General features: G+C 40.9%; 1 protein-coding gene and 1 long non-coding RNA gene across 2 annotated transcripts; both read left to right on the forward strand.

Annotated features, from left to right (window-relative positions):
- The first annotated feature begins 1213 nt into the window (after positions 1-1213).
- On the forward strand, positions 1214-9644 carry LOC124219326 (uncharacterized). The gene is made up of 2 exons (XM_046626711.2): positions 1214-1691; positions 6976-9644. Exons 1-2 carry the CDS (start codon positions 1352-1354, stop codon positions 7329-7331), a joined length of 696 nt encoding a protein of 231 aa, XP_046482667.1. The 5' UTR covers positions 1214-1351; the 3' UTR covers positions 7332-9644.
- A 3870-nt stretch (positions 9645-13514) lies between these two features.
- On the forward strand, positions 13515-15548 carry LOC124220011 (uncharacterized). Its single transcript, XR_011177225.1, has 3 exons — positions 13515-13856; positions 13960-14293; positions 14455-15548. It is a non-coding gene; the product is annotated as an uncharacterized lncRNA (long non-coding RNA).
- Positions 15549-16237: the final 689 nt, after the last annotated feature.

The following is a 16237-nucleotide window of genomic DNA, read 5'->3' on the forward strand; positions in this document are numbered from 1 at the left end:
TTCTGATGTCCGTTCGATTACAAAATTGACGGTCAACATGCTGCCTTCAAGTGTTGTCCGTCTTGTTAAAGGAGGAAACGTTTGTTCTCCAATAAGTGCTTTGAGAATTGTGATACGGGACTGCTTCAAGCGTAAAATTTCTCACACCTAAAACAGCAAAGCGCGTCGCAGCTCAGTTTCTTGTAATTATTATTGCACCCTGTTCGTCGGCTGGTCATCAGTTGCCAATTAAATCTAGGCAATGGATGACGACAATACGAAATCGGGCCACATTCATAGCACGCCTTACGTCGCTGCTGTTTGCTTCAATGCTGAGACTCGGTTGAAGTCCGTTTTAGGGCCATCAAGTCAGAAGCTTGTTTATGTATGACTTATACTTATACTATAACTTAGACTACTTATACTACGCAAAGTTTCAACGTTGATCAAGGTACCTCGTTAAGATTGTGAATAGTTGGGAACCTATCGGAGATATTCACCGATAAGGAATCAGGAGAGACGGGCTACTCCTCAAAAGTTCCAAATACAGTATTTGAAAGCCTGTCATATACCAGCCTTGAGCAATACCTATCTCCGGATTTTATCTGCACTCTATGATCCACAGTGAACGATTGTAAGATGGCCTGCGTCACACTGCCGGACCGTTCATAGTAATACATTATACAGTTAGGCAGGTGTCCAGCGTCCAGCAAGTTGCACAAGCATTTCTAGGTATGTATCTATGTATGTAAACTTTAATTGCCACCCGGACTTCCTTTCTCACTTCCATCTTTTGCATGTTCCTCAGTTCCGGGCAAATTGCTCCTTCGACTCTTGTGCCTGATAAATACCTTAAACATAAGCAAATTCACGCGATGATGAATAGCGACAAGAGCTTATCACATAACGGCTATTATACAACACAATAAGAACATATGTACACTGGTGATTTCAACGGATAACTGATGACTCGATTACCCTGTTGTAATTGCCAGTTTACTAATCCACTTGGATGTTAATGTTCCCGTTTTTTGTTTTGTGTACACCGATTCGTCCGGACTCCGTATCGGAAGTTCCTGCATGCAATGTGTGTCTTACTGTGAGTCGGTGATGATCCTCCTCGATCCGCGGCACCGTCGCGGCGATGCCGCAGTAGAAAGCGCGAGGTGGGTAGGTAGGCAGTATTCTGCTCCTCATGGAGGGGGATCACCACCTCCTCGATATATGGACAACCTGACGACACGTCTGCTGCACTACATCCTCGGCTCTCTTGAGTGAAGAAAAAAGCTTGGTGCGTGTTTTCGAACGCGGTGGATACAGTATTATCGCGTTCTTATATATAACGATTCCTGTTACCTACAAACGAGCCACGATGTCGGCTGTCAGGACTGTGAGCCTGGTCCTCTTCTTCGCCGGGGCAGCTCTCGCCGCGGCGACTTCAAACTCCAAGAACTCAACTCTTGCGTGCTTCTTTGAGGAAAACGTGATCGAATGTGCCGCTCAAAGGATAGACGCGCAACTCGACGAGGTGCAGAGCAAAGATCCGGTCAAACCTGGCCAGCCAAGGGAACCACCGATCAGTCAGGTCATCGCCGACACGAGGAGTGTTCTCGTTCAAGGTATCGAGGCCGTTGATGCGGTCCTAACATCCGACGCAGACACGGAAGATACGACGGTTCAGGATGAGGATGCCGAGGACTCTCGAGATATCGGTAAACCATTCACCTATAATGACACGTTGACGCACTGATGCACAATGAACTGTATTCTTAGTTTCATGCCTTATGCGATCTTGAGTTAATTAGTAATTTATTAACCACCTCCTCTGATGCATCATGCAAATTTCTTCTGTGTACCAACCATTCTGTGATTGGACTCTCTTGCTCCAGATAACCAGAAATTTTTGAGCTTCGTTTCAAGCGAACGAATGTAGAACAAATTTTTGCAATGCATTACAGTAATACTAAAGGTACAATAGTTGAGGACCCTTAAAATTTGCAGAATATCTGAAAATTGTAGCATCTTCTATCGATGAAATATCGATTAACGCCCAACAATTAATATACAAAACATACGATATTCAAGAACATGGAAAATTGATGAAAAATGTTTTCCCGAGTGTGTTCTTGCAGTAATTCAAACCTGTTCTTATTAATGGGATACTAAGGAACAATTTAAAGTGATGTTGTAATTGTTTGAATCTTGAACGTGATCAATGTTTTCTAACTGCCGATTATTATATCTATCTCGGTTGTTTCGGTTCAAAGAGTTCTTATAATCAGATAAAAAAGAATAATACGAGGAGTCTAGACGTTGAAAGAACAGACCGCAGGTAATTTTTCTGCTCTCGGGCAACATTGAACGGAAACGACTTGATAGGCGGTAGTTTTCAGCAATTGATAGTCTCAAATCACGTGGTGAAAAGTACGTATTTGCCGATCGAGATTGGTAATATATCATTAGCAGAATTAAAATACACCACATGGGCCGTGCTCGGGTCCCGGTCTGATATTTATTTCTATCAATCGACGTTCACCTCACCATTTGCAAGTACATGGACTTGAACCGATACTAATACCTATGATCATTCTAACATTGCAATTCGAACAAAGACTTTGTAGTTGTAACCGTAAAGAAATCACATGCGCGAATATTGTACGGCACACTTTGTTATCGAAGCCAGTTTATACCACTCATCGAACTAGTTTATCGCATCCAGTTCACTCAGGACTCACCCACTCTTTGGTCTTCACTTTCAACCCGCGAAGGACTTTCGGCGATAGTACATAATCAAATTCGCTTTATACGATCTTGCCTGCAACAACTGCAGTTACGATCGACGTCGTTCGAATTCCAGGACCTGAAACGTTGGACCATAGATTCAGAAAATGGCATGGTGTAAGAAGACAAGGTGTTCTGTAATCGGATATGCGCAGTAGCAAAGTCACGTGATCCCCATACGACGTCAGGACAAAAATTCCGTTTCTGTCGTAAAAAGTACAACGTAAGCTCTGAGTGAATGAATGTCTGTTTTATAGTTTTCAAAAATAGTATTCAAAGTGACATCATGTGGGGGCACATTTTCATTGGCTTTTCATTGGCATTTCACACCTTATTTCCGTACGTCGTGAAAAATGGTAAAAAGGCGTATTGGAACCGCTTTACTCTCACCGGACGCCAGTGTGTACTTACCACGTTGTATAAAGAGCATGACTCTGTCCGTAGTGAACTTGAAATGATCTGGAAATTTTGAAACCTATGAGAGAAACGGGATAGGGCACAGAGGGCATGGCCAAAGTCGACCGAGAGAAACAACGACGCGACTAATACAACAAACCCGCCGCCACGTGAGCGACGAAGGAGCAGAAAATAAGCAAGTGGGTTACCGGGTCACCGGTTGTCTGGTGGAAGCTCAACGCACTCCTTATATATATTATTTTATCTCGTGTGAATGATCTCACCCGGTATGATATTCCTCGACTCTTGCCGGTCCCCGGTTTTTTTGGGACTCCCCGTTGCCTAAGCTTTCGATTCTTTGACCAACGTCCAATGACTGCATATGGGCAAAAGAATTTCGGAAAAGCACCCTGAGCAGAGTAAGGAAGATGGAAGAAAGTTTTATCTGTTGGGAGTAATTTCCATGAAACGAATAGTCTTCCCAGGTCGCTCACGGGTAATCATGCAAATTACTGGGAATTCTAATCACGCGATTAGATAGACAATCATAAAATTAGCAGCCGAAAACACGCGTGCGAACGTCTCTAGAGAAGATTATATTATTTATGGAGTCGGAGAAAGGTTCGTGTCTGTTGGTACGTAAATCGTGTTGGTTGGTATTGAGTTTTTGCTTATGCGTCGCGTCATCACTCTCACGCGTCTCAGTCAATGATCATCAGTTGCAGACAAGATCGATGACCTCTTCTCCGTACGTGTTCATCGTACATACTTTAAATTCCGTCGGTGAAATTTATTTTCTATTGTCAGTAAATAAATACCATTTCCGACAGTTTAATTCGAGTTATTAAAAAATCTGGGATATTTTATGATAGTGACGATTAAGATCAGACTTTTGTCTATAATTAGAACAACTTATTCAGTCAGTTCTTGGGTCATATTTGATTACGTTGTGAAGCCTAATAAGAGTTTAATAAACTTGACGTAAATGAATTCTTATACACGAATAGCTGCTAGGTATGAACACCAATTTCACTATGAGTTATACGGTATATTTAGAATTTCCAACGAATGAGAATAATCGAGGTTAAGTACACGTCGTGCGGTTACTTGAAAAAGCATCCAAGAATATATTTGGTCGAATAAAATTAAAAATGAGACGTTCGCGTAACAAACATGGATAAATGCGCTCAAACAGAAAGGTTCATAATATGAATTATAAATGCTGAGTAGGTAGCCGGAATATGAATGAGATGTAATGTCGACTTTGCCATACCGTGAAGCCCGGGGTGAAGTGGGAAGGAGGGCGTATCATTGGGCTCAAGTCCCATAAAGATAAAATTTCAAATTTGATCTCTCACGGTTAGTTTGCAGTTCAACTGTTCGTGACAGTTGCTGTACAGTAGTCTAGTGGCTACGTATAGATCGTAGATCTAGACATGACGTATTATTTTGGCGTGACACACGGCTCTCGAATAATTTTATTATAAGTGCTCTGACTTGGGAGTTGTACGATTTATTTTTTTCTCTTCATCAAAGAACAAAACAATAATCTATGTATATATTTATATACATAGAAAGCTGACACGATTTTGATTCCATCGAATCGAAAATTAATTCACACGTCATAAGTAGGCATCGTTCAACCAACGGTTGTAAGGAGAAAAAAAATGTTTAAAAATAAAGAAATAGAAAAGTATGAAATGAAAACCAAAAGATCTGGGTGTCGTTCGATTAATATGTACATTTATGCATAATGTTACAAACGCGTGTGATTAAATGTATCGAGTTTCTATTCCTTTTTTTTCTTCTTCTTTCATCTTCAACACCCTCAGGCTATTACATCCGCGAGTCGAACTGATACTTTCTTCAAGTTCCTCGGCGGGAACGGTTTGGCATCGCTCATAGCAGATTGCAGAATATAAGGCGACAGATGGGATCGCTTACCCCGTGTTAGAATTAATCTCAAGCACGCTTGCCATATGGAGATTCGTTCGAATGGTCAGGGGACTGGAATTCGGTTTATGTGTCAAACCGATCGTAAAAATTCACCGACGAACAAAAAGCACTGTCGAGTATACCTTATATATGCCTGCCTGCCACCTTGTCCACCGCGTTGGCAAAGAGACGACTGTATGTACAGAATATTTGTGTGCAAGCACGCCTGCACGCGTAGCAATTAACGGTAAAACCGTGTCTACACGCTGCAGGTATATCTTGTATGTACAGTGTACATCTGCAGTTTCCGGCATCGTTCTAATCATAAATTTATATCAAAACTACCCACCGAAACGACTGAGGCACCAGGAATCCTGTGGGTAGCGATCGGCCTTATTTAAGGATGAATTGGAAGGACCGTTTAAACAGCAAGTTGAGAAAACAGAGACACGATAGTAAAGACTGACGAAATATCATTTCTACTCTACCGTGGATATGCATCTAAGCAGATTCCCGTAGCACGAGCTGAAATATCGATTTGAGAAAAGGTTTTACCAATGAAATGCGAAAAATTATTAAACTCTGGCAATTTTTATTCTAATTTAACGTCATTCGGTTTGTTTTGTTTACCAATCATAAAGAAACTCAGACATCGCGTGAGAAAAATGTTACGAACAGTTATTTGATTCTAGAGTGTATAAAAATAAATTTGTGTAAGTACGACGCAACAGATGTCCGTTAACGTCTACATTTGGGCGTTATAATATAAGATTTCTTTACTGTTTTTCAAACATTTTCTAAACGTCTGGTGAACGAGTAAAATGAATCGTAAACCCTAAGAATCGAATCTAAAACACCGGATTTTAATCATTTCGACCGGTTGATACATTACAACTTATGTTATTTCAATTTGGTCAGATTCATTTTTATTACACAGGAGAAATTTTGTTGCATTAGTGCCAACTATCGTTGGAGCGGTAGCAGTGCTGAAGAATTTTAAAAACGCTTCTCTTCTCTCTCCAAATTTTTTTGTCAGACAATCGGGCCGAGTCATTCTTAAACCGGCAGTCAATTGCAGTGGTAACGATTGTTCGAATTCGTGAATTCGGGTATCTGGGACATAACCGTCACATGCCTGTACGTACCGAATTGTAATTCAATTGGCGTAACCACATGAACCGCGATATACCGAATTAATAATCATACTCCGCGTCGCGTTGCCGACCCGGTTGGCTCGATAAACCGGATACCCACCTCACTTGAACGCGCTGCCGGGTGTTGACTTTGGATTTTTTTCATCCGAAGTCGTGTAACGTATCCGTTTATCAGGCGTCATGCGTTGCTGATCGAATGAAAGTTCTCCAATGGCTAACATGTTTTCCCCTCAGACTTATTCTAGATGCTTATAATAAATTCTTTGGTCGAAAAGAATGGTGAAAACCGTTATCTAAAAACGGTGTAACAAAAAAAAAAAATAGCTTCATGGCCATTGCAGAGAAATTGTCGTGTAGGTAGATAGTCATTTTTTTCCTGCAAGAGAAAGGGAATGGATCCTGTTTCATTTTCAATTCCATAAATAATTCCACACTTCATCCGCCATTTTGAATTTCACATTATCGATCTCGAATTTAAACGAGTCAATACCGAGAGTTCATCTGAGCATACTTACACATGCTTATCAAACTCTGTTCAGGTAACAAAACTCGATGTTTCGATACCAAGATTTGTTCCTTTCTTCAATCTGTAACTGAAATCGATTGACGACTATAAGTAACTTGAATGTTTGTTGTTGTTTTTTTTTTTTTTTTTCTTCCTTGTACAAGATACATGAAATTTGCAGTAGAAGGATGAATACACGGTCGAAATTTTTTGTCCATATCGCAGGTGAAGCGAGGAAGAAGAAGTTTGGCAAAAAGAAGAAGAAGGCACTGCAGAAGATATTGATGGTCGCGATGGTCCTGAAGGCCAAGCTGAGTCTCCTCATCCAACTATTCTCCGCACATCTGCAGGTGAAATTCTTTGCCATCTCTCTGCTCAGCTTGTTGCTGAACCTCGCACGCTTCTGGCTCGACCTCAAGAATAAAGGACAACCCCAGAAGGTGATTTACTACGAACATGCTCAGCACCAGCACCATTACGAACATGAAGACGACCATTCCGGATACTGGGGAAGGTCCGCCGACGACGCTCACGAGCTCGCTTACGGTGCTCATCACGACGAACAAGTACCAGAGTATTAGGAAACACTTTACGCGATTAAGGGTTGTAATTAAGTCGTTATTGTTAGTATCGGTTCACCGAGAATGCTCGAACCTGGCCATGCGAATCCCAAGTAGGGCGTTTATATTACGATTGATTCTGCTCGTCGTTCTCGGTTCGATATGCATCAACGAGTGGCTAACTTTCCAAAATTGAGTTTCACTCGTTTTCGATATTGCTGTTTTCTCTCTTTGAATTAATAGTATTTATTTCATTATCATCATTCTCATCACGTTGCCACGACTTCCGGTTTCATTTCCCTTCTTTTCGTACTATATAGAAACTGGATTCAAACTACTCTCACAAAATATCATAAACTTGTTTATTGTACAGGTACCTACTTGAATATATCAACAGCCGCGATCGAAAGTAAACTTTTTATCACTTTTACATCCTAACGGTATTCTTTTTCATTATAAATTAAAAATATCCATTCCATAGGGTTTGGCAATTGCTTTCTCAAGTTATACTCTGCGGAATCCTCAGTCAACTGTGTCGCCATCAATGCTCTCGTACGGTTGTACCTGGAATTAGGTAATAAACTTCAATTTGAGGATAATTTAATTTGGGTAAAATTCGCGTGTACAACGTAGGCTTACAATTTCACTAAGAATTTCCTGGTGCAGAATCGGTAATGTATAGTTTTTATAGTAATATAACGAAAAATTTATATCTCGAGCGCTCGTGCCTTGAGTGCCTTTTCCTTCTGATATTGGAGTTATTTATTTATTTATCTATTTATTCTTCACCCTTAGGAAAGAAAGGCACGCACATTATGTGTAGGTGTCGAGCATTTTCAGTCGGACGAGTACGGAATCAGAACGTCGCGTAAAGCATGTACAGTAATGTTCATTAATGCCTTCCTTTTTCGGCTAACTTGTTTGCGGTCCGAAACAAAATGCCATTTCGCTTCTAAACGATTTATGTGACAATGAGTGGCGATGCAACTGACGTGAAAGAATGGGATATATTGTCACATAATCCGTATAGAATCGAATTTGCATTTTTTCTCGGACCGCAATCAAGTTAGCCGGAAAGAGAATGCATTAATGAACATTACTGTACAGTAGAAGGTAAATAACGGGCTTCAAACTTGGCGTTACAAAATAATCAAAATGTTTTCCCCTTTACTGTTCACTGATATTTTAGAAACAAAGAAAAGTAGAAGACGAAGTTGATTTTTACGTTAGTTTAAAGAATCGAGACCAACGAACGGAAGGAAAACAACCAAATCAAAAGTGTTGAAACATTCCGTGAGAGGGTTGAAAAGAGAACAAAAAGTAAATGCTACGATGAAATTTCGCACGCATTCCTGTTACCACTTCCTCTGTGTTTTGCCTTGTTAGTGCAAGGAAGTCGTTTCCTCTTCTACGTGCTAAAATGTAAATGCTTTAGAATAATGTTGTATGCATCGCCATAAGCATTATTTTCATTCTCACACCATCATAGATATTTAAATGTCATTTGTACCTTGTTTTTTCTCGCATTTCTTCAGCTCTCGAGTGTCGCAATCGTGACCTGTGTACATGTATACAATCGTTGAATATCTTTAACTCGTATTTATTACAAATTCAAAAAATGTACACCACCAATCTAGTATAATTTGCACTTGTATCTGTAAATTTATAACCAAAGGCCTATCGTCTGTATGCGATCTGTACTCTAAATGCTCAATCGCGACTCAATTCGTGCGTACATTACACGAATTCATGTCGAATCGTAATATTAGCGAATTGTGAACTCAATTTCTGGAGCGTAATACCATTATAATACATAATAAGCTGTTTTTATTTATTTGTTACACAGTGCCACAGTGCCTTGTTATATTAACTCGTAATAGGATCTCTTGTACCTATCGTATTATAGATTACATAAAGAAAAAAAAATCATATAATAAGAATACACACTTCGATCCGTTCCGTATTAACAGGTAGTCATCGTGATAGCATCGCACTGTTACGAATGACATTTCATTCAATAGGTATGTATTTATGTCCAAGTATTTCTTTATATGTTGTTACTCTTTGACTTCCTTTTTACCTGAGATGAATCGAATTCCTTAAATGACATTTCACTGTAAAGAAAGTTGTCCATGGCAGTGTGATGTCAATCAAAAGCGACCCAGTCTGCGCAACAACCGGTTCCCGCAGAGAGTTTTGCTGACAGTGACTTATATAGCGCCGAAGGAACGGTAAGAAATAAAATACTAGAAGTTTACAAAATACCTACCCATCCAGATGTTTTTTTCTATGTTTCACGTCTCTGCTTTCCATTCAACTTCGGAAGTATAAGGTAAAATGAAATTATTTAGACTAAACTTACTCTCTCTAACCTAGAATTAACAAGATTTTTATTACGTGTCTAAGTTAAATATTATAAACTTATACATATGAGCATTACTTTTAAATGGATCATTCAATGAGGCACTGATAGTCGTTCGTTTTTTATACTGATCATCCTGATCCATTCAGCTCTTGCTATTGAAAATTGAGGAATAATTTGTCGAACAAAATTGCATCGGGTTTTCCTTTTTCGTTACACAAACACTCATTCTTTCGACTCGCAAGTCTGTGAGACGTGCGCATTAAAGGGACAAACAGCCAGTATATATATATATTATGTATAATTTGAATAACTGATCAACGGTTTCAATGTTCCAGCCTCGTGATGGTTAGTATCGCGAAACGTGCAATTAGCGGCGAAGCATGCGATGGGCCTGCTCAATGAAACCTTCCTTCCCGGTACAATATTGGGTCCGCAGTTGGCACGAACCAGTTTCACCGTCTTCTCCCTCCCCTTCATCTGGTCGTGCCAAAGAAATATTTCGGCACTTCCGTTGACTCCGGAATGGCGATGCGATGGGCAAAAGGATGAACAGGGAGGGGAACGAGCGTGACTTTCAACTGTTCGACCTTGACGCTTGCGCCGTTGCATTCACCCCCGTGAAGCTGTGTGCAGAATTATATACCTGCTTCGGGAATACGTTATAATTCCAGGCACGACGACCTCGAGCCCTGACCTAACCTATTCTAGGCTATGTCTCCGTCCTCTAGGTACAGACAAAGCCTAGGAGAGGCTAAATCAGGCCGCTCTCCACTCCTCCGGAACTCCAACGAACTTCCAGTTTCGAACGCTGGTGATACTTCATCAGACTGAAGTTAGTAACGTCAAGGTAACGAGACACCAGAGAGAAAATAATGATTGTGCAATTTTCGAACGACCATCAACGAGCTGGCTTTTAAACTTCAGTATATTTTGTTTATTAGGATTTACTGGATATCAAACGATCAAAAAGGTGCGAATTGTAATGATTTTTCCTAAACATGCATCGTTGCAGTAACGTTACTAACTTCAACCTCATGACACGTCGAAGTCTCTGCATGTAGGCGACGAACGTTGACCGCCTCGGTCTCCGTGCGTCGTTGAAGTCTCTGCACAGGCGACAATCGATATGCTTGCGCGATTGAAATTCCCGCATAGGTAGTTTCCTCGTTCAAAAGCGGTTAGAAGAATTTTACGTTATATTTAATACGTGTGCGTTCCTCGAGGAATTCATAGGCACCTTTGTCCATCTCGGGATTATAACTGCACGCTTCGCGTCATTGTGTAGAAAGAGTTGCGGAGAGTTGTATGAGGCGAGAAGAGAGGATTGTTTTACACTTGTATATTACATACATGAATACCCCAAGCGTACGTCCCGGGAGTCACGCGGACGCTATTTTTAGACGACACAACGACGACACGTCGAATCGTTCATAAGAATCTGCACGCGGAGATTATATTAGGTGGTCTGAGAGATCGTTTGGAAGACGAAAGCTGCTGAAAAATTCCAAGGACATTTTCGGCGCCTGAATACTTGACGTCACACTCCAAACGACGCCAATTATCGCGACCTGCAGGAGAGTCTGCAGAGTGCAGAAGAGGAGGAGGTGGAGGAGGCGAAGGAGGAGGAGAACGAGAATGAGGAGGAGAAGGAGGAAAACGATGGCGAGGACGCCCGTTGAACAGCATGTTTGTAACGGTGTGCCGCTCTTCGAGAACCGGAATTATTTCAATGGCATCGGCTCGAATCCCACTGTCCACCGGTATAATAACGCGTACCTGATGCAAACTGATTTCACTTGTGAGCAAAATCCGTCTCAACTTCATCGGACCGTCGGTCAATCTTATACGCTACGCTATAAAACGTAATACGCCTGTACGTGGGAAAGTCCCGTACCAATTTATGTATTCCTCTGTATTGTTAACGACAAACCATTCTGTTTGAAACGGTAGCCCGCAGCTGTGACGTCTTCGTTTATTATATCTGTAACAATATGCTCATGTCTGATGTCTATTTAAATCCCTCATTCATGCCGAGCGTAGAGCTAACTCGCTTATTGCTAGGCCATAGTCAACTACCTATATATACTTCATGTATCTATCTAGGATAAATAGTGAATAGACCGGTTATGTCTTGGCACAGATACCGAAGTTCAAAGGCAATTGCGGAATTAACAAATGCAGGTACACGAAGAGCGTATCAAACACAAATAAATAACACATTTGCTAAAGTTAGTCGCAGATTTGCAGGTCCAACCACTGGCAGCAGAGAATTAATATTGTCGTGGTAAATATATTTTCCATATAATCCTGCAGTAGTTTGAAATGATTTCGGATTTTTGAATCGGAGAAACTTTCAATGATTGCCGATTAGTGGCTTCAAATCAATGCTATTATTCGAGTAACCGATCCTGTTAACTTCTTGCTTACGACTGTATAGTTGTTCAAGTCATTGGTATCGGGCTCCGTTACCTGCTGACTTCAAATAATAAGTTTATTTGTTTTAAATAGTTCTCAGTATAAACACTGGCTTCAAAATTGATTTCTTACGAAGCCAAACTACCTCTGATATTTCCAATTATGCCTTCCGGCGATTGATATATAGCCGGATATGATTAGCCGTTTCTATCACTCTGAACTAACTATATATCGATGGTTTAATAGAAGATTTCTAGTAATTCTCTAAAATTTCTTCACCTACTCTTAATGACTATGGGTTTGGTACTTAATGGAGTGAATTTTTGCTACAGTGTACAAAGCCTGTTGGTATCTAATACGAATTAAACAGATAAATACCGTTATATTAATGACTCGAAATGTATCACAATGCAAATGTGCCTACCACGTACCGGAGCGGAGTCATAATGATATCTTTCGTTGGTACCTAAAAATGGTTCGCTGCACGATATCGCCTGGAACGCAGTTATGGGTCAGGACAGAGCGAAACGGGAACCATCGAAGAATTAAGTTTCGTCGCGACTACCGACTACGCGCGATCGGCTTCCCAATTGAACATTAACATTCTTAACCGGCGTATAAAGCGGCTAAAAATAATTCAATACATATGTATAGTATATAATACAACTTGTTTTCGCAATGTTGAAGCCGGTTTTTATATTACTCGCAGAATGCGCGTCGTATCCTTCGCCGAAGCTCTTGCCCCCGTGTCGCGTGTGGGTTTATACTTTTTAGGTATACCGTTCGCATATTATACGTATGCACGTTAAGATTCCACACCGCATTCGCGTCAATATCATTACCACCTCTTTCTTGCTTCTTCCCATCTCCCACCACCTCTCGTTCTATTTCTTTGTCTTTCTACCTTCCTCTCCCAACCCTCTCGGATCACTTTTATTATCGTATTGTTGTACATTTGCAATGAGTATTCTTTATTCGCTTATATACCTGTTCCATTGACTTTTAAATCCGTGACTGGCTAATATCAAACTAATTTATACTCTATTGCCGGCTCCGTCTATCCCATTTCTTTGACCAGCTCTTCATAGCACGGAAAATATCAGAGCAAAAAGTTGTCCAAGAAAATTTGTCCAGCCCAAAACGATTTCGCGTTTTAAAGAAAATTAGTCTACGCGACGTCTATGGACGTCTTCCAAAAATCCACTTTTCCGAAATTGTATGGAAACTGTGATTACTAGTCCTATACCAGGTCACTCTCTGCACTCGACTGCATATACTGACCGTATTAATCATTACCATCGGTACCGAACATCCCCATGCGACTTTATTTCATCGCATCAATTGCCGTGACTCTCCTATTACGGAGTTGGAGCAGTTAGCGATGTCAGTCAACCGCCTGTCTCATTCATTTTGAATGTTGTAATGTTACCTTTCAGACAGTTTGCAGTGATCGTCACACGCGGAACGGCCGACGTTGGCAGAGTAGCCGGGAGCGTTGGAGCGTTTCGTTGCCGCAATCTGTTAGGCGCCACTGCTTCGATCTTAACGATAAGACGACGATTAAAATGCTTACGAAGAACTGTACAAGAGCAGCTGGCTCGGAAAAGTACCAAATATCACTGCATGAATTTACTCGTAACTTGAAACACTTCGGTTCTGTATCCGCATTCCGATCTTGGAGAATATATTTTTCACGCACTGCACCATTCCGCGCATGCAGACCGTCTGCCCGATGATAAGGTCCAGCGATGCAGTACCGCGACCAGGTGAAATCCACGAAATAAACTGATCTCCTTCGAAAACCTTGACCAGTTTTATGAGAGCGGTGTTTGAAAAAAGTAAATTAATATTTTGCCCCTCGGATTCAAGATGCTGCTGGCCAAGAACTTTCCGCCAACTTTTGGCGCCTACCGGAGTTCCACTGACCGAAGGAGGGCTGATTGCCGGAGACGGCCTCCGCTCCGGTCCTCCGAGGCAAATCGAGCATCTCGTCGCGAAGCGGTTAGCAAACGGGTGGGGATCTCTTTTCCCATTGCCGGTTCGTTATTGCTGCAGACGGAACGCAACGCAACGGTAAAACGCGCGACTGTCCTAAAGATACGAAACGCACGCGAAGGTGGAACCGCCCTCGCCTGTCGATCCGAACTGTTCTCCTCAACACCTGCAGTACCATATCACGCTCTGTCGGGGATCCCCGCAGCTGGTAGGTATATAAAATTCGCGGTCAACTATTCGACCCTTATTCCGCTATCGCGGAGCGTTTGCAACATAGCAACGCAGCTTCCCAGCGCACTCTAACCTTTCGCACCGTACGTTTTTTTTTTAATTTTTTTTCTTTTCTTTTCTACTTATAATTTCCTACAGCTTATCCCACCGGTTATCTGCAGGGAGAGGGGAAGCCGCAGGCCTTGTACGACTCTTTTAACACGCATGGCGCCAGTTTGGCGAGATACTTAGTCACCGATCGGATACCTATGATATTCCGGGCGAGAAAGCGCAGCTGAAGCGTATACGCCTTTTTTACACTTTATCTTGAGTTTTTTTTTTTTTTTTATGATAATCTTTTATTCATGTACCTTTTTTTCCCTTCCATATCCGTGTAGGATCGTCTGCCATTCCACATTATGCAAGGAATCTGCTAGATCGTCCGACCATTTTGGTGGTTATAAGTACACTATCAGCACTTTAGATTTCGAGAATTACGTGGAACAGAACCGAATGTCCTTATAAAATTACGATCCCAGGCAAGTTTTGAAGGTTGTCCAGAATAGAGTCAATCTCTTACAATGCAAAATCAAATTTCTCATTTTTTATCGATCGCTGTTTGTTTAGAAGTTGATCCTTGAAAACGTTATCAACAAGCTACCATGGCGCATAGGAAATACCAATCTAATATCTAATCTTTCAGCAAGAAAGTTTGCTTTCTTTTTGTTCGAGTGAAGAATAGTTATGCAGATGCTTCACGTGCTGACCGTAAATACTGATTCTGATATTGACCATCAACATATATGTATTACGCACACCGTCATACGCTTTGGTAAATGTATCTGTGAATAATTAACAATGTTACAGACAGTATGTATACATATGTATACCCATACTATACATTAATATGAGACTGTGTATATTTGAAAGTTAGCGGGATGCTGCTGACGACCTTGGCATTTTGTCTGCTGCACTTTTCACCGTGATCCTGCAGTAGGCTGTATCGGACTAATTTTAATGCTGCAGACAAGGAGAAATCGATCCATGGCTGCAGTTCGTTCAGCTCCGGGAATAAAAAACCGACCCTGGTAATTCTTGTGAATGAATTATTGCGGGTACCTAACATGTAGGTATATGTATTCGAAAACAGATCGTTAAGCTGTCTATAATGCCTCTTAAGAACGTATGCAATTCGGCTTGGATTATTCGGCACGGCCGTGAAATTATTCAGCTATTCTAGCGTGTAAATCGCATGGAACGCATTCAAATTTGTCGAAAAACTCGACTATATTGTCACTCTAAATATAAAATAAATTTCACTGAATATCCCGTAATTTCCCACTCTTTATTTTAGTTATTAGAAGATCCCTGACTTTTTCAGTATGTATCTTCAGCATCAGCAGTTCCACCGTCTTCGAATTATAATTTCGAATGTGAAGTTACGTCGGGGGAGGGAGGAAGCAAAAACGAAAAGTCAGTCACTTTTTTCAGTACCTTATTTATTAACTGTCAATATTGAACCTCTGGAGTGGTTCCCAGGTATGAAATCGACAATTTTCTCTATACAGGTATGTGTCGAGAATCGCAATATTGTTTAAACAGTTCAGTAATATTAGTAACTTCAAGTATATTTTCGTTACATCTATCTTACTAACTTCAATCTAGTTATGAATCTTATGTTTGCAAAGTTCAATTTTGGTTACCAGAATTCCGAGTGTGCAGACTTCCACACCTTTTATACTATAGTCGTCAGCGTTGAGGATCAGTCCTCCAGATCCACGCTCGATTCTTTGAATTTACTTTGTGCGCCTAAAAACCGGAGATCCAGAAACGTTCGAAATTTCAAATTCCAGAGAAAAATGCGATAATAGCGCGATCTATCGTTACGTCATTGAACAATTTTGGAAACAAATCAGGAACGTTAAGTCCGTCAGATGTCACT

The sequence above is a fragment of the Neodiprion pinetum genome, chromosome 5 (genome assembly GCF_021155775.2).
Source record: "Neodiprion pinetum isolate iyNeoPine1 chromosome 5, iyNeoPine1.2, whole genome shotgun sequence".
Classification (NCBI taxonomy): Eukaryota; Metazoa; Arthropoda; class Insecta; order Hymenoptera; family Diprionidae; genus Neodiprion; species Neodiprion pinetum.

Coding starts and splice junctions, on each gene's coding strand:
- LOC124219326 (XM_046626711.2), top strand. CDS start 1,352: ATGTCGGCTGTCAGGACTGTGAGCCTGGTCCTCTTCTTCGCCGGGGCA. Junction 1,692..6,975: donor CGAGGACTCTCGAGATATCG/GTAAACCATTCA, acceptor TCCATATCGCAG/GTGAAGCGAGGAAGAAGAAG.